This window comes from Pelophylax lessonae (assembly GCF_965119305.1).
Source record: "Pelophylax lessonae genome assembly, chromosome: 13".
Lineage (NCBI taxonomy): Eukaryota > Metazoa > Chordata > Amphibia > Anura > Ranidae > Pelophylax > Pelophylax lessonae.
In genome coordinates this window covers 42,470,472-42,490,519 of record NC_138780.1, presented here as the reverse complement: position 1 = coordinate 42,490,519, position 20,048 = coordinate 42,470,472, and the positions used below count along the sequence as shown (strand labels likewise).

Below are 20,048 nucleotides of genomic sequence, written 5' to 3'. Positions count from 1 at the left end.
GTTTGTCTGATACTGGTGTAGAGCTAATTGGCATCTATGGTAGCCAAAATACATTGTTCGGGAATCTGTACTTCTTTAAGTGTCCGAATAAGATCTGTGCTATCCCTGAGGTAGGATTTGCCCATTTTTACCGCTGGTTGTAGATAGCCGTCCAAGTATTCACCGAGTCTGGAGAATAGTGAGTCCACTCCGCTCACAATAGGCCTTCCAGGAGGTTTCACTGGGTCCTTATGTATTTTGGGTAAATAATAAAGAACTGGGATCTTGCTAGTCTCAGGTATGAGGTATTGTGCTTCTTTTTTCTCTAGTATGCCCAGATCTTTACCTTTCTTGATGTAGTCTTTCAGTTTTTTCCTATATGTTCTAGTTGGATTGCTTCTCATTTTTTCGTAGGTACCCTCCACCTGCAGTAGGTTGGTCGTTTCTTGTTCATAATCTGTTTTATTTAAAATGACTAATCCTCCTCCTTTATCCGCAGGGCGAATGGCTATTCCCTTCTTTTTCTCCATTTCTTTAATGGCTAGTTTAATCTTATTGTACCTTTTCGGTTGGATTTTAATCTTACATAAATCTTCTTCCACCATCTTTTTAAAAGCTCCTATACATTCCCCTCCAGGTACTTGTGGATTGAATATAGAATGATTTCTGAGGCCAGAATGGATAAAGGAGGGGTCTAATGTGGTAGATTTAGTGCCTTTGAGTTTAAAAAACGTTTTAATATTGAGCTTCCTAACAAATTTGTGCAGGTCGATAAAAACTTCAAATGGATCAATTTCTTTGGTGGGGGCGAATTTAAGACCAAGATCTAAAACCTGTAATTCCTCTTTACTATATTCATTATACATTCATTATATTCATTATACCACATTCATTATACCGAAATTCATTATACTGCATGCTAACGTTTTGCAAAACGTAAATTTTTGAGCCCAGTTGGCGTTGCGCATGCGCACATGAGCCTTCTTGCAGCTCGGACTTCAGGAGCTATTTTTACTTTTTACACTTTTGTAGAAATCTCTTTATATGTCAGTTTTTGAGACAGTTTAAAAGCCATTCATCTCCAAATGATCTCCCACATCTTCCACAGTGATTTGGGCTTTTTTGGGGTACTAAACAATGTTTTTGAAAAAAGTAGTCAAGCTTTTAGCTGAACTGTTTTTACCACTCGCCCTGACGTTGTAGCATCTTAGTGAATCTAACACTAGGCGTTATTATCCGCCGGCGGTTCAATGAATACCAATGTCATATGTTAAAATTCGCCATTGCGCAAAAATCCCGGCGATGGTGAAATGGCGGTACAATGAATTAGGCCCTAAGTGTAGTAATTATATTAAACTATTTGTACTTCTATATCAGAATTCCTGCTGGCGGATGCTTTTCATTCATTAGATTTTCCACAAAGTTTTTCACGTTTTTAATGCAGAGATTTCATTTTTATTTTTGTTTTATATCCATCTTTAGAGAAATGTCTGATATTGGTCATATATAGAGACAAACAGGAGGTGAAATATATCTCCATTATTATTATTTGATTTATGGAGTTTGGACAGAACAGTCCAGGATTGGATATTTATGGAGCCTAAAGATGGATTTTGATGACATTCTCATATTTCTATATTGTTTATGTGGTTTAGATATAAAACTGTCCCAGAATATTTCTGTCTCAGTCAGTCCTGTTATACTCACAGTAATTCATCTATCCGGCTTGTTGTCAGAGCTTCCATCACTTCCCTGAAATGAGGACCCCCCAGATTGTTATAGGACAGGTCCAGTGTCTTCAGTGTCTGGTTATTTCTTATTCCAGATGCCAGGTGGGGGCAGGAACTGTCTGTCAGCTCATTACCCATCAATCTGTAGAAGAGAAGAATGTTACCAGAAGAAAATGAATTTCTCCCCCAGGAATGAATGGAACTATTCTCTACATACATGGAACTCATTTCTCTTTATTGGAATCATTTATATTAGATCACTTTATAAAACACGATCTAGCATCTACTCCACAGGTGTCAAACACAAGGCCCACTAGGCCATGTCATGTGGCTCTCGCAACCAGTGCTTTTTTTCAGCTGGAATGTGGTGGAACTCCGTTCTACCACTCCTGACTCTTGCAGATCCCTGTCTACCCTGCATGCACTCACAGCAGGGCACAGCAGTGCCGATCAATGATCTCCCTTCAAGTAAGAGAGAGACACGGAGCCACCTAAACTGCCGGAAGGTACTAGAGCCAGGCAGATGAGATGTATGGAAGCTTTTTTGGGGGTGGGGGCACTCTGTACTCTGCACACTCCTGAACTCTGCAATCTGTATGTAGCACACTCATGAACTCTACACTCTGTACACTGTACACTGCATACTTCTAGATAGATGCATAGTCTTACAGATACAATCGGCCCTTTGAGTACACTAATGCTGATGCGGCCCACCATAAAAATTAAGTTTGACAACCCTGATCTACACTATTGGAGATTTCTCTTTTTGTGGATCCCAATTAGTAAATGTGAGATGAGAAGTGGATGAGGTGGTGTGATCCATTCATTATTCCTGTATGGGGATTGTACCATACACACTCACACTGACCTCTAGGCTTTCACCTCCAACCTTCTGCTAAAGCCCTGTACACACTTGACGGAAATTGGACGAAATATCCTCCGATTTTTCTCTCTCTTGTTCATTACTGTTTTTAGTTGACAGTGCATAAATGTTCACAAAATTTCTCGTCCGATTTCTTCCATTCAGTTGTGGGGATTCACTTTGATGGTCAAAGAAGTCTCACTCATGTTGTGGAAACTTCATTGACTAAAAGGGACACCATTGTACTTTGGAATTTCCTTTGAACATCACGGTGGAGGATTTGATCTTATGGTGTGGAGAAGATTTTATTATTACCGTTCTTGTATTTGGACCTTTTTTTTTTTTTTAAAATACGTACTAATATTGCTGCACTAATTTTTATATATGCTGATTATAAATTCTCTTCATTAGTTATCAGTGAAATATTCACCATACCATTGTTATATATACACTTATAGGGAGTTTTGTGTTGGGGAATCTCAATTTTATTGTTATATTATCACATTTATATTGTTTGAATGTTATATACTAGTGCTGCAGTCTTCCATATTATACTAGATGTGTGAACTCCACCAATACTCATCAAATATAACAATTACATTTACTACAAATATTTCATACATGTGAGCAAGGGCAGATCTCCTGCAACCTATTCACAGCTACTTCAATCTATATAACATATAATGTACAAAAATACATAAACATGAAGAGCAACAAAGTTATCTCTAAAAAATGGAAACATCAAGAGAAAGTTCATAAACATAAAAAGCGAATTTCCTACAACCCATTCACCATTACTTCCATCAGGGCTGGCCCAAGACATTGTGCTGCCTGGGTCGAAGAATGAAATGCTGCCCTCCAAAAGGCCCCCACATTCTATAGGACTATGAAAGCATGATACAGGAAAATGCAGGGCTGCGAGCATGGTACAGGAAAATTCAGGGCTGCGAGCATGGTACAGGAAAATTCAGGGCTGCGAGCATGGTACAGGAAAATGCAGGGCTGCGAGCATGGTACAGGAGAATGCAGGGCTGTGGGCATGGTACAGGAGAATGCAGGGCTGCGAGCATGGTACAGGAGAATGCAGGGCTGTGGGCATGGTACAGGAAAATGCGGGGCTGTGGGCATAATACAGAAGAATGCAGGGCTGTAGGCATGGTACAGGAGAATGCGGGGCTGTGGGCATAATACAGAAGAATGCAGGGCTGTAGGCATGGTACAGGAGAATGCGGGGTTGTGGGCATGGTACAGGAGAATGCAGTGCTGCAGGCATAATATAGAAGAATGCAGTGCTGCGGGCATAGTACAGAAGAATGCAGGGCTGTAGGCATTGTACAGGAGAATGCGGGGCTGCGGGCATGGTGCAGGAGAATGCGGGGCTGCGGGCATGGTGCAGAAGAATGCGGAGCTGCGGGCATGGTACAAGAGAATGAGGGGCTGTGGGCATGGGGCAGGAGAATGCGGGGCTGCGGGCATGGTACAGGAGAATGTGGGTCTGCAGACATAGGGCGGGAAAATGCGTGCTGCAGGCATGGTACAGGAGAATGTGGGGCTGCGGGCATGGGGCAGGAAAATGCGGGCTGCGGGCATGGTACAGAAGAATGCGGGGCTGCAGGCATGGTACAGGAGAATGCGGGGCTGCGGGCACCGGGCAGGAGAAAGCGGGGCTGCAGGCACAGGGCAGGAGAATGCGGGGCTGTGGGCATGGTACAAGAGAATGCAGGGCTGCGGGCATACTATAGGAGATGCAGTGCTGTGGGCATGTACCATGCCCGCAGCACTGCATCTTCTGTAGTATGCCCACACCCCAGCATAATGGCAGGTAGTGTGGCTGTGGAGAAGTCTCACTTACCTGTTCCTGAGGCTTTCGATTTAAAAATGGTGCCGCCCGGCGCCAACACATCACCGCGCATGCGTCGCCGCCACTCGGGAAAGCCTGTATATGTTCGTCTATTCCCGGAAATAGCCGAACGTGTACGGGCTTTCCCGAGTGGCGGTGGCGGCGCATGCGCAGTGTGCATGTCGGACTGGCCACGGACCTTTTTTTTTTGACTCGAGTATGAGCCGAAGAGGCGGCCGGGGGCCGCTCCTTTTTAAGTGCCGCCTGGGTCCCATGGTCCCACCGGGACCCATGGTAGGGCCGGCCCTGACTTCCATCTCCAATCACCAAGCAGTGACTTGTGCAGTACATAATCCTTAAATATATATTGAATGACAGATTATACACTTCCATCATATACACGAGTATACACAGATCTCAGAGCACACACCGCTCCGGACTGCAGCCGTTCATGATGGAGTGAAGGAAGTGATGTCATCGCACACGGCTGCAGTCCGGAGCGGTGTGTGCTCTGAGATCTGTGTATACTCGTGTATATGATGGAAGTGTACAATCTGTCATTCAATATATATTTAAGGATTATGTACTATGGAGGCTTTTTCTTTTCTATGTGATGTGATTGCGGCCATTGTCTGGATACCTCGGGTGATATTGGAGATACTACCTGGAGGTGTGACATTCCATGGCACAGTCTGTTCTCATCGGAAGCCGGCTTGAGCGGAGTGGCGCTGCTGGAAGGATATAAACATGCATGTCTGGGCTTTGCTTGTGGGGACAAACCTTTTGGTAAGTGACCTGTTTCCTCACTGGTGTGGTGGAGGATGATTGAAGTTGCTGCAAAGAGGTAGCAGCTGATCAGCATTTATATAAACCATCTGGATGAATCTTTGGGAATTATTATTTCTGTTACTGCACAAGTCACTGTATGGTGATTGGAGATGGAAGTAGTGGTGAATGGGTTGTAGGAAATCCACTTTTTCACATTTATGAACTTTCTCTTGATGTTTGCAATATTATAAGATAACTTTGTTGCTCTTCATGTTTATGTATTTTGCACGTTATATGTTATATACACTCACCGGCCACTTTATTAGGTACACCTTGCTAGTAGTGGGTTGGACTCCTTTTGCCTTCATTCTTCGTGGCATAGATACAACAAGGTGTTGGAAACATTCCTCAGAGATTTTGCTCCATAGTGACATGATAACATCACGCAGTTGCTGCAGATTTGTCGGCTGCACATCCATGATGCCAATCTCCCGTTCCACCACATCCCAAAGGTGCTCTATTGGATGAGATGTGGTGAGTGTGGAGGCCATTGGAGTGCAGTGACCTCATTGTCATGGTGAAGAAACCAGTGGTGAGATGATTGGAGCTTTGTGACATGGTGCATTATCCTGCTGGAAGGAGCCATCAGAAGATGGGGACACTGTAGTCATAAAGGGATGGACATGGTCAGCAACAATACTCAGGTAGGCCGTGGTGTGTAAACCATGCTCAGTTGGTACTAAGGGGCCCAAAGTGTGCCAAGAAGATATCCCCCATACCATTACACCCCCCCCCTCCCTCTCACCATTACACCACCAGCCTGAACTGGTGATACAAGGCAGGATGGATCCATGTTTCATGTTGTTTACACCAAATTCTGACCCTCCCATCTGAATGTCGCGGCTGAAATCGAGACTCATCGAACCAGGCAACGTTTTTTCATTCTTCTATTGTCTAATTTTGGTGATCCTGTGTGAATTGTAGCCTCGGTTTCCTGTTCTTAGCTGACAGAAATGGCACCCAGTGTGGTCTTCTGCTGCTGTAGCCAATCTGCTTCAAGGTTCGATGGTTGTGCATTCAGAGATGATATTCTGCATACTTTGAATGTAACGAGTCGTTATTTGAGTTTCTGTTGCCTTTGTTTTATCTGGAACCAGACTGCCCATTCTCCTCTGACATCAACAAGGCTTTTTGCTCCACACAACCGCCACTCACTGGATATTGTCTCTTTTCCCCACCATTCTCTGTAAACTCGAGAGATGGTTGTGTGTGAATCCCAGAAATACTCAGACCAGCCCATCTGCCACAAACAACCATGCCATGTTCAAAGTCACCTAAATCCCCTTTCTTCCCCATTCTGATGCTCAGATTGAACTTCTGTAAGCCGCCTTTACCACATCTAGATGCCTAAATGCATTGAGTTACTGCCATGTGATTGGCTGTTCAGCAATTTACATTAGCAAGCAATTGAACAGGTGTACCTAATAAAGTGTCCGATGAGTGTAGATTGAAGTAGCTGTGAATAGGTTGTAGGAGATCTGTCTTTGCTCACATGTATGAAAGTGGATTTTTGTAGAGAATTTCATTGTTAGATTTGATCCCTATTGGTGGAGTTATCACATCTACATTAAATGTTTTACACTTTCAGCAAGTGTTGGTATTCGGACACATTGTAGGGTGCAGATTTCTCATTTGTTTCATCACACATTTTGTCACTAAGTGTAGGGCTCTATGCATAGAATTCTATTATACTATTTGTACTTCTATATCAGACTTCCTGCTGGCGGATGATTTTCATTCATTAGATTTTCCACAAAGTTTTTCACGTTTTTTAGTGCAGAGATTTCATTTTTATTTTTGTTTTATATCCAGCTTTAGAGAAGTGTCTGATATTGGTGATATATAGAGACAAACAGGAGATGAAATATATCTCCATTATTATTATTTGATTGATGGAGTTTGGACGGAACAGTCCAGGATTGGATATTTATGGAGCCTAAAGATGGATTTTGATGACATTCTCATATTTCTATATTATTTATGTGGTTTAGATATAAAACTGTCCCAGAATATTATTGTCTCAGTCAGTCCTGTTATACTCACTGTAATTCCTCTATCCGGCTTGTTGTCAGAGCTTCCATCAGATCCCTGAAATGAGGACCCCCCAGATTGTTCTCAGTCAGGTTCAGTATCCTCAGTGTCTGATTATTTCTTATTCCAGATGCCAGGTGGGGGCAGGAACTGTCTGTCAGGTCATTACGGGACAATCTGTAGAAGAGGAAAAGAATGTTACCAGAAGAAAATGAATTTCTCCCCCAGGAATGAATGGGACTATTCTCTACATACATGGAACTCATTTCTATTTCTCTTTATTAGAATCATTTATATTACATCACTTTATAAAACACAATCTAGCATCTACTTCACAGGTGTCAAACACAAGGCCCACCAGGCCATGTCATGTGGCCCTCGCACCCGGGGCTTTTTTTCAGCTGGAATGTGGTGGAACTTCATTCTACCACCCCTGACTTTTGCAGATCCCTGCCTACCCTGCATGCACTCACAGCAGGGCACAGCAGTGCCGATCAATGATCTCCCTTCAAGTAAGAGAGACGCAGAGCCACCTTAACTGCAGGAAGGTACTAGAGCCAGGCAGATTAGATGTATGGAAGCTTTTTTGGGGGTGGGGGCACTCTGTACTCTGCACACTCCTGAACTCTACACACTGCATACTTCTGATCTCTGCACTCTGTACATAGCGCACCCATAAATCCTGTACTCTGTAGGTCATGCACTCCTCAACCCTGCAGTCTGTACATAGTGCACCCCTGAACTCTGCAATCTGTATGTAGCACACTCATGAACTCTAAACTCCGTACACTGCATACTTCTAGGTAGATGCATAGTCTTACAGATACAATCGGCCCTTTGAGTACACTAATGCTGATGCGGCCCACCATAAAATTGAGTTTGACACCCCTGATCTACACTATTGGAGATTTCTCTTTTTGTGGATCCCAATTAGTAAATGTGAGATGAGAAGTTGATGAGGTGGTGTGATCCATTCATTATTCCTGTATGGGGATTGCACCATACACACTCACACTGACCTCTAGGCTTTCACCTCCAACCTTCTGCTAAAGCCCTGTACACACTTGACGGAAATCTGACGAAATTTCCTCTGACCTTTCTCTCTCTTGCTCAGCGTTCATTACCGTTTTTAGTTGACAGTGCATAAATGTTCACGAAATTTCTCGTCCGATTTTTTTTTTTTTTTGGCACATTTGTTCCTAGACTTCCGGGTTGTCAGCAACTTCAGATCATGCGCGGTCTTTTGTATCCGATTTTTCACGGACGTACTGCATACACATTAAACGAAAATTGGTCGTCAGGGGATGGACGATAAAAATTTTCGTTGAAAATGTCGGCATCGGCTGCTGAAAGTTGTGTACACACTAGCCGAAAATCGTACGATTTTACCTCGGATGGGAATTTTCAGCAGATTTTCTACTAGTGTGTACCCCACTTAAGTCTTCCATTCAGTTGTGGGGATTCACTTTGATGGTCGAAGTCTCACTCATGTTGTGGAAACTTCATTGACTAAAAGGGACACCATTGTAGTTTGAGATTTCCTTTGAATATCATGGTGGAGGATTTGATCTTATGGTGTGGAGAAGATTTTATTATTACCGTTCTTTATTTGGACCTTTTTTTTTTTTTTAATACGTACTAATATTGCTGCACTAATTTTATATATGCTGATTATAAATTTTCTTCATTAGTTATCAGTGAAATATTCTCCATACCATTGTTATATATACACTTATAGGGAGTTTTGTGTTGAGGAGTCTCACTTTTATTGTTATATTTTCACATTTATATTGTTTGAATGTTATATACTAGTGCTGCAGTCTTCCATATTATACTAGATGTGCTAACTCCACCAATACTGATCAAATATAACAATTACATTTACTACAAATATTTCATACATGTGAGCAAGGGCAGATCTCCTGCAACCTATTCACAGCTACTTCAATCGATATAACTGTTGGCGCTATATAAATCCTGTATAATAATAATAATAATAATATAACATATAATGTACAAAAATACATAAACATGAAGAGCAACAAAGTTATCTCTAAAACATGGAAACATCAAGAGAAAGTTCATAAACGTAAAAAGCGAATTTCCTACAACCCATTCACCATTACTTCCATCTCCAATCACCAAGCAGTGACTTGTGCAGTACATAATCCTTAACCGCTTCCATACAGAGCAGTTTGACACCCTTCCTGCCCAGACCAATTTTCAGCTTTCAGCACTCTCACACTTTGAATGACAATTGCTCAGTCATGCTACACTATAACCAAACAAAATTTTTATCATTTTTTTCACACAAATAGAGCTTTCTTTTGGTGGTATTTGATCACAACTGGGGTTTTTTTTTTTCGTGATATATGCAAAAAAAGAGCAAAAATTTTGAAAAAAAAACACTTTTTTTTAGTTTCAATTATGAAATTTTGCAAAAAATAAATTTTTCTTCATACATTTGGGCCAAAATGTATACTGCTACATGTCTCTGGTAAAATTAACCCAAATTAGTGTATATTATTTAGTCTGTGTGAAAGTTATTGAGTCTAGAAGCTATGGTACCAATTACTGAAAATTGATCACACCAGATGTACTGACTGCCTATCTCCTTTCTTGAGGCCCTGAAATGTCAGGACAGTACAAATACCGACCAAATGACCCCTTTTTGTAAAGTAGACAGTCCAAGGTATTTAGTAAGAGGCATGGTGAGTTTTTTGAAGTTGTAATTTTTTCCCACAATTCTTGGGAAAATGAAGAAAACATTTTTTTTTTCTTTTTTTTCCCACAAAGTTGTCAATTTATAAGCTATTTCTAACACATAGCATGTACACAGCAAAAATTACACCCAAAAATACATTCTGCTACTCCTTCCGAGTATGGCGATACCACATGTGTGAGACTTTTACACAGCCTGGCCACAAAAAGAGACTCCACGTCCAAGAAGCACATTCAGGCGTTCTAGGAGCATAAATACACATAAAACTTTCTTACTACCTATCACACTTTTCAAGGCCCTAGAGCACCAATACAATGGAAAAGTCCACAAAATGACCCCATTTTGGAAAGCAAACACTCCAACGTATATTCTATGAGGCATTATGGGTCGTTTGAACATATCATTTTTTTCCACAGGTTTTTGGAAAATGTGGGAAAAAAATGAAAACTTTTTTTTTTTACACAAAGTTGTCAATTTATAGGATATTCCTAACACATAGCATGTACACAGCAAAAATGACACCCCAAAATACATTCTGCCACTCCTCCTGAGTATGGCAATACCACATGTGTGAGACTTTTTCACAGCCTAGCCATATAGAGGGGCCGAACATCCAAGGAGCATCATCATGCATCCTAGCCACTTGCCTAGGCCTATTTTTGACATTTGGTGTTTACAAGCTAAAATCAGTTGTTTTGCTAGAAAACTGCTTAGAACCCCCAAACATTATATATTTTTTTTTAGCAGAGACCCTAGAGAATAAAATGGAGATTATTGCACTATTTTTTATCACACCGTATTTGCATAGCGGTCTTCCAAACGCAATTTTTTTGGAAAAAATTCACTTTTTTTAATTAAAAAATAAGAAACCAGTAAAGTTAGCCCAATTTTTTTCCATAATGTGAAAGATAATGTTACGCCGAGTAAATAGATACCCAACATGTCATGTTTCAAAATTGCGCACGCTCACGGAATGGTGACAAACTTTGGTACTTAAAAATCCCCATAGGCGACAAATTAAAAAATTTCTACAGGTTGCCATCTTTGAGTTACAGAGGAGGTCTAGGGCTCAAATTATTCCCCTTGCTCTAACGATCGCGGCGATACCTCACATGTGTGGTTTGAACACCGTTTACATATGTGGGCGGGGTTTCTGTATGCATTCGCTTCTGCGCGCGAGCTAACGGGGACAGGGCGCTTTAATTTTTTTTTTTTTTTTTTTTTTTACTATTTATTTTATTTATTATTTTTTATTTTTACACCGTTTAAAAAAAAAAAAAAAAATTGATCATTTTTATTTCTATTAAAAGAAATGTAAATATTCCTCGTAATAGAAATAGGCACGACAGGACCTCTTTTTTGTGAGATCTGGGGTCAAAAAGTCCTCAGATCTCACAAGTACACTAAAAGATAGAAAAAAAAAAAAAAAAATAATAATTATAATATAAAATGAAAAAAAAAAAAAAAAGGACCTTTAAACCGGTTGCTAGGCAACAACATTTTCCGTAGCTCCGGTCCTCCAAGACCATAGAGTCAAGTGAGGGCAAGCTTGCCCTCACTCGACATCCTGTCTGTGAGGATTCGGGACCGGATCGTTTTCCCCGCTGCCGGCGGGTCCGGTAAGCGGGGAAAGGGACCGGAACGCGTCGGGAGGGGGGGGGCGCCTCTTCCGCCATCCCGGAAGGGTGATCCCACGGCGAATCCGCCGCTGGGACCACCCTTATCGGAAAGCCAACCGTCCACCGTTTAAAAAAATACCAGGGTTATGGCAGCTATCTGCTACCATAACACCGGTATTTAGGTTTAAACGGACGACGTATATAAACCTTTTTGGACTTGGACATGGTGGCTGTATGAAGGGTGACAGGTACTCGGGTACTTTGTTGGGCAGGTGACAGGTACTCTGGTACTGATGAGCAGGTGGCAGGTACTCGGGTACTCCGATAGGCAGGTGACAGGTACTCGGGTACTCTGATGGGCAGGTGACAGGCAGGTGATAGGTACTGATGAGTAGTACTGATAGGTGATACTGTACTGATGGGTACTGATGATCAGTACTGATACGTGATAGGTACTGATGAGTACTGATGAGTAGTGATGGGTACTGATGAGCAGGCGGCAAGTACTTGGGTACTTCAGGCGTCAGGTACTCTGATGAGCAGGTGGAAGGTACTCGGGTACTCTGATGGGTAGGTGACAGGTACTCAGGTACTCTGATGACGGGTACTCCGTTGACAGGTACTCAAAGTACCCGAGTACCTGTCATCAGAGTACCCGAGTACCTGTCATCAGAGTACCCGAGTACCTGTCAGAGTACCCGAGTACCCGTCATCAGAGTACTCGAGTACCTGTCATCAGAGTACCCGAGTACCTGTCATCAGAGTACCCGAGTACCTGTCATCAGAGTACCCGAGTACCCGTCATCCGAGTACCCGAGTACCTGTCATCAGAGTACCCGAGTACCCGTCATCAGAGTACCCGAGTACCCGTCAGAGTACCCGAGTACCTGTCATCAGAGTATCCGTCATCAGAGTACCCGAGTACCTGTCATCAGAGTACCCGAGTACCCGTCATCAGAGTACCCGAGTACCCGTCAGAGTACCCGAGTACCTGTCATCAGAGTATCCGTCATCAGAGTACCCGAGTACCTGTCATCAGAGTACCCGAATACCTGTCACCAGCCCATCAGAGTACCCGAGTACCTGTCATCTGAGTACCTGATGACAGGTACTCGGGTACTTTGATGGGCTAGTGACAGGTGCTCTTTATTGGGGGGGGGGGGCAATCAGTGTGTTTGGGGTGCACTCTACTTGGTAACTAGCTGTTACCACAATCTCCTCCTCACACAGGATCAGTGTGTGAGGAGGAGAACACGGTGACAGCTAGTTACCGTGTTCTCTGTTGACATTTGTGACCGGCTGTGATTGGACACAGCCGGTCACGTGGTAAAGAGCCAATTTCATTGGCTCTTTACCTAGATCGGGGATCGACTCTGTCCGAGGGACGGGCCTCGTCCCCGATCGCTGCTCTGCGCGCCCCCGGGGGCGCGCATTGCAGAGAGAACGAGCGGCTCGTGCTGGAGCCGCTCATGTGATCGGCTGTGATTGACACAGCCGATCACGTGGTAAACAGCCAATTTCTATTGGCTGTTTACCTTGATCAGTGATGGGCTATGTCCGAGGGACGAGCCTCATCCCTGATCGCGCCGCTGCGCGCCGCCGGGGGTGCGCAGTAGCAGCTAGAACGGGCCGACGTCATATGACGGCGGCCCGGATCTAGACAACCACTTTGCCGACGTCATTTTACATGACTCGGTAAGGAAGTGGTTAAATATATATTGAATGACAGATTATACACTTCCATCATATACACGAGTATACACAGATCTCAGAGCACACACCGCTCCGGACTGCAGCCGTTCATGATGGAGTAAAGGAAGTGATGTCATCGCACACGGCTGCAGTCCGGAGCGGTGTGTGCTCTGAGATCTGTGTATACTCGTGTATATGATGGAAGTGTACAATCTGTCATTCAATATATATTTAAGGATTATGTACTATGGAGGCTTTTTCTTTTCTATGTGATGTGATTGCGGCCATTGTCTGGATACCTTGGGTGATATTGGAGATACTACCTGGAGGTGTGACATTCCATGGCACAGTCTGTTCTCATCGGAAGCCGGCTTGAGTGGAGTGGCGCTGCTGGAAGGATATAAACATGCATGTCTGGGCTTTGCTTGTGGGGACAAACCTTTTGGTAAGTGACCTGTTTCCTCACTGGTGTGGTGGAGGATGATTGAAGTTGCTGCAAAGAGGTGGCAGCTGATCAGCATTGATATAAACCATCTGGATGAATCTTTGGGAATTATTATTTCTGTTACTGCACAAGTCACTGTATGGTGATTGGAGATGGAAGTAGTGGTGAATGGGTTGTAGGAAATCCACTTTTTCACATTTATGAACTTTCTCTTCATATTTGCAATATTATAAGATAACTTTGTTGCTCCTCATGTTTATGTATTTTGCACGTTATATGTTATATACACTCACCGGACACTTTATTAGATACACCTTGCTAGTACTGGGTTGGACCCCCTTTTGCCTTCATTCTTCGTGGCATAGATACAACAAGGTGTTGGAAACATTCCTCAGAGATTTTGCTCCATAGTGACATGATAACATCACGCAGTTGCTGCAGATTTGTCGGCTGCACATCCATGATGCCAATCTCCCGTTCCACCACATCCCAAAGGTGCTCTATTGGATGAGATGTGGTGAGTGTGGAGGCCATTGGAGGACAGTGACCTCATTTTCATGGTGAAGAAACCAGTGGTGAGATGATTGGAGCTTTTTGACATGGTGCATTATCCTGCTGGAAGGAGCCATCAGAAGATGGGGACACTGTAGTCATAAAGGGATGGACATGGTCAGCAACAATACTCAGGTAGGCCGTGGTGTGTAAACCATGATCAATTGGTACTAAGGGGCCCAAAGTGTGCCAAGAAGATATCCCCCATACCATTACACCCCCCCTCTCCCTCTCACCATTACACCACCAGCCTGAACCGTTGATGCAAGGCAGGATGGATCCATGCTTTCATGTTGTTTACACCAAATTCTGACCCTCCCATTTGAATGTAGCAGCTGAAATCGAGACTCATCGAACCAGGCAACGTTTTTTCATTCTTCTATTGTCTAATTTTGGTGATCCTGTGTGAATTGTAGCCTCAGTTTCCTGTTCTTAGCTGACAGAAATAGCACCCAGTGTGGTCTTCTGCTGCTGTAGCCCATCTGCTTCAAGGTTCGATGGTTGTGCATTCAGAGATGATATTCTGCATACTTTGAATGTAACGAGTCGTTATTTGAGTTTCTGTTGCCTTTGTTTTATCTGGAACCAGACTGCCCATTCTCCTCTGACATCAACAAGGCTTTTTGCTCCACACAACCGCCACTCACTGGATAGTGTCTCTTTTCCCCACCATTCTCTGTAAACTCGAGAGATGGTTGTGTGTGAATCCCAGAAATACTCAGACCAGCCCATCTGCCACAAACAACCATGCCATGTTCAAAGTCACCTAAATCCCCTTTCTTCCCCATTCTGATGCTCAGATTGAACTTCTGTAAGCCGCCTTTACCACATCTAGATGCCTAAATACATTGAGTTACTGCCATGTGATTGGCTGCTCAGCAGTTTGCATTACCAAGCAATTGAACAGGTGTACCTAATAAAGTGTCCGATGAGTGTAGATTGAAGTAGCTGTGAATAGGTTGTAGGAGATCTGTCTTTGCTCACATGTATGAAAGTGGATTTTTGTAGAGAATTTCATTGTTAGATTTGATCCCTATTGGTGGAGTTATCACATCTACATTAAATGTTTTACACTTTCAGCAAGTGTTGGTATTCTTCGGACACATTGTAGGGTGCAGATTTCTCATTTGTTTCATCACACATTTTGTCGCTAAGTGTAGGGCTCTATGCATAGAATTCTATTATACTATTTGTACTTCTATATCAGACTTCCTGCTGGTGGATGATTTTCATTCATTACATTTTCCACAAAGTTTTTCACGTTTTTTATTGCAGAGATTTCATTTTTATTTTATATCCATCTTTAGAGAAATGTCTGATATTGGTGATATATAGAGACAAACAGGAGATGAAATATATCTCCATTATTATTATTTGATTTATGAAGTTTGGACAGAACAGTCCAGGATTGGATATTTATGGAGCCTAAAGATGGATTTTGATGACATTATCATATTTCTATATTATTTATGTGGTTTAGATATAAAACTGTCCCAGAATATTATTGTCTCAGTCAGTCCTGTTATACTCACCGTAATTCCTCTATCCGGCTTGTTGTCAGAGCTTCCATCAGATCCTTGAAATGAGGACCCCCCAGATCGTTCCCAGACAGGTTCAGTGTCCTCAGTGTCTGGTTATTTCTTATTCCAGATGCCAGGTGGGGGCAGGAACTGTCTGTCAGCTCATTATCCATCAATCTGTAGAAGAGAAGAATGTTACCAGAAGAAAATGAATTTCTCCCCCAGGAATGAATGGAACTATTCTCTACATACATGGAACTCATTTCTCTTTATTGGAATCATTTATATTACATCACTTTATAAAACATGATCTAGCATCTACTCCACAGGTGTCAAACACAAGGCCCACTAGGCCATGTCATGTGGCCCTCGCAACCAGTGCTTTTTTTCAGCTGGAATGTGGTGGAACTCTATTCTACCACCCCTGACTGTTGCAGATCCCTGCCTACCCTGCATGCACTCACAGCAGGGCACAGCAGTGCCGATCAATGTAAGAGAGACCCAGAGCCATCTAAACTGCCGGAAGGTACTAGAGCCAGGCAAATGAGATGTATGGAAGCTTTTTTGGGGGTGGGGGCACTCTGTACTCTGCACACTCCTGAACTCTTCACACCGCATACGTCTGATCTCTGCACTCTGTACATAGCGCACCCATAAATCCTGTACTCTGTAGGTCATGCACTCCTCAACCCTGCAGTCTGTACATAGTGCACCCCTGAACTCTGCAATCTGTATGTAGCACACTCATGAACTCTACACTCTGTACACTGCATACTTCTTGGTAGATGCATAGTCTTACAGATACAACCGGCCCTTTGAGTACACCAATGCTGATGCGGCCCACCATAGAATTGAGTTTCGACACCCCTGATCTACACTATTGGAGATTTCTCTTTTTGTGGATCCCAATTAGTAAATGTGAGATGAGAAGTTGATGAGGTGGTGTGATCCATTCATTATTCCTGTATGGGGATTGTACCATACACACTCACACTGACCTCTAGGCTTTCACCTCCAACCTTCTGCTAAGTCTTCCATTCAGTTGTGGGAATTCACTTTGATGGTCACAGAAGTCTCACTCATGTTGTGGAAACTTCATTGACTAAAAGGGACACCATTGTAGTTTGGGATTTCCTTTGAACATCATGGTGGAGGATTTGATCTTATGGTGTGGAGAAGATTTTATTATTACCGTTCTTTATTTGAGCTTTTTTTTTTTAAATACGTACTAATATTTCTGCACTAATTTTATATATGCTGATTATAAATTCTCTTCATTAGTTATCAGTGAAATAGTATCCATACCATTGTTATATATACACTTATAGGGAGTTTTGTGTTGCGGAGTCTCACTTTTATTGTTATATTATCACATTTATAATGTTTGAATGTTATATACTAGTGCTGCAGTCTTCCATATTATACTAGATGTGTGAACTCCCCCAATACTCATCAAATATAACAATTACATTCACTACAAACATTTCATACATGTGAGCAAGGGCAGATCTCCTGCAACCTATTCACAGCTACTTCAATCTGTGTAGACATGCATGTTTATATCCTTCCAGCAGCGCCACTCCGCTCAAGCCGGCTTCTGATGAGGACAGACCGTGCCACGGAATGTCACACCTCCTGGTAGTATCTCCAATATCACCCGAGGTATCCAGACAATGGCCGCAATCACATCACATAGAAAAGAAAAAGCCTCCATAGTGCATAATTCTTAAATATACAAACCCGATTCCAAAAAAGTTGGGACACTGTACAAATTGTGAATAAAAACAGAATGCAATGATGTGGAAGTTTCAAATTTCAATATTTTATTCCGAATACAACATACTGTAGATGACATATCTAATGTTTAAACTGAGAAAGTATCATTTTAAGAGAAAAATACGTTGATTTTAAATTTCATGGCGTCAACACATCTCAAAAAAGTTGGGACAAGGCCACTGTGTGGCATCCCCTCTTCTTTTTATAACAGTCTGCAAACGTCGGGGGACTGAGGAGACAAGTTGCTCAAGTTTAGGAATAGGAATGTTGTCCCAGTCTTGTCTAATACAGGCTTCTAGTTGCTCAACTGTCTTAGGTCTTCTTTGTCGCATCTTCCTCTGTATGATGCGCCAAATGTTTTCTATGGGTGAAAGATCTGGACTGCAGGCTGGCCATTTCAGTACCCGGATCCTTCTTCTATGCAGCCATGATGTTGTAATTGATGCAGTATGTGGTCTGGCATTGTCATGTTGGAAAATGCAAGGTCTTCCCTGAAAGAGACGACGTCTGGATGGGAGCATATGTTGTTCTAGAACTTGGATATACCTTTCAGCATTGATGGTGCCTTTCCAGATGTGTAAGCTGCCCATGCCACACGCACTCATGCAACTCCATACCATTAGAGATGCAGGCTTCTGAACTGAGCGCTAATAACAACTTGGGTTGTCCTTGTCCTCTTTAGTCCGGATGACATGGCGTCCCAGTTTTCCAAAAAGAACTTCAAATTTTGATTCGTCTGACCACAGAACAGTTTTCCACTTTGCCACAGTCCATTTTAAATAAGCCTTGGCCCAGAGAAAACGCCTGCACTTCTGGATCATGTTTAGATAGGGCTTCTTTTTTGGCCTATCGAGTTTTAGCCGGCAGCGAATGGCAAGGTGGATTGTGTTCACCAACAATGTTTTCTGGAAGTATTCCTGATCCCATGTTGTGATTTCCATGACTAGGGTATTAAATATGGCTTGTCTGTTCTGCTCAAACCATAACCCCATCACATTCTTTACTTATGTTAATAATAACAATAATAATAATGACACCACCACAATTTGGAGGTAAATGGCCTGTAGCAGCCTTTTATTAACCAAAATATAAATTTGCATTTAATACCATGGAGCCCCAAGGTCCTGTTAGGCCTCCCAAGAAAAGAAAGTAGCTGCGTATCACTTAATCAGGCCTCCAGCCGCAAGACCACCGACTCGGAGACAAACACGCAGAACACATCCCAACAACAGGGAGCCGTACCTCGGACGGGTCCCTACAACGTACCTTTTTACCCACCATAACCTAAAAGGACCTTGTACCCCCACCCAAAATTGACATATAACCACAAGTTTCTGCTAAGCATAACGAGAAAGAAAATAACTGCGTATCACCTGATTAGGCCTCAAGCCGCAAGACCACCGACTCGGAGACGACACGCAGATAGACATCCCATCAATAGGGAGCCATACCTCGGACGGGTTTCCAGAAAATAGCTGCTGCTCACTTAATCCTGGCCTCCAGCTGCAAAAACACCGGCTCGGAGACAACACACAAATACACTTTCTACACAACAGGGAGCCGTACCTTGGACAGGTCCCGACACAGACCTTTATTTAAATTTTTATTTTTTTTGCATTTATTTATCGACTCAAGTTTATGCATTCATTTTTCATTTTCTTTTTTTTTATAATTTATTTATTTTTTGTACCCACCCTGACCTAAAAAGGGGCCTTGTACCCTGCCCGTTGCAGGCCAGAGAAAAACACAAAACCAAGATTGCCCAGGCCGAAAAAACACAATTACAGGGCGGGAGGGAGGGAAGATTTCCCCAGCTCTTCAGTTCAGACGTCTGACTGGCAGTCTTCCCAGACAAGTTTTTAGATCACCCCTGCAGCTCCTCCCAACCCTGACCTAGACCCAATCAGATGAGTTCTGCTGCTTATACTTTCAGCCAGCCCCTGAAAACCCCCACCTAGACTGACGCCTCTTTAACCCCTGTCATGCCGGTGTTGTAAAATTTTGTCGGACCCGTGAAAAAATCGGACCTCGTCACTTCCGGTGGACAGAGCATCACAAAACAGCTGATGGGAGTCGTCCGTGCGCATGCGCAGAAGAAATTTTTCGAGGTTTGGCAAAATTATAACAGAGAGCGGACAGCTGATTGAGAGGAGGCGGGGCTGAGGTGCGACGGAGGACACCGCCGCTTCACTGAAACATTACAGGGACAGAGGCACATCTGCCGAGCTGAATAGAGGAGGCGGGACGGAGGTGCGGCCGTAATAGATGCAGGGCTTAAGCGACTCCTTCTGTTTTATCATCTTTATTAATTATTGTATTATTAATCCTTAGGATTTCATTACATTTAGTATTTCTTATTTTGTATTATAGAAATACTAAATGTTATTAAATCCTAAGGATGAATAATAGATTAATTACTAAAGATAATAAAACAGAAGGAGTCGCTTAAGCC

The 20,048-nt window shown here is 42.8% G+C and overlaps 1 protein-coding gene across 1 annotated transcript in view; it reads right to left on the bottom strand.

Moving 5' to 3' along the window:
• Positions 1–1,682: 1,682 nt before the first annotated feature.
• The window catches only part of LOC309569153 (NACHT, LRR and PYD domains-containing protein 3-like), a gene marked incomplete at both ends in the record, with an annotated part of 359,259 nt that continues 340,893 nt past the window's right edge, over positions 1,683–20,048 (bottom strand). Inside the window, 3 exons of the mRNA XM_082274914.1 lie at positions 1,683–1,851; positions 7,283–7,447; positions 15,833–15,997. Coding sequence (XP_082131040.1) covers positions 1,683–1,851; positions 7,283–7,447; positions 15,833–15,997 — 499 coding nt within the window. The remainder of the gene's footprint in view (positions 1,852–7,282; positions 7,448–15,832; positions 15,998–20,048) is intronic.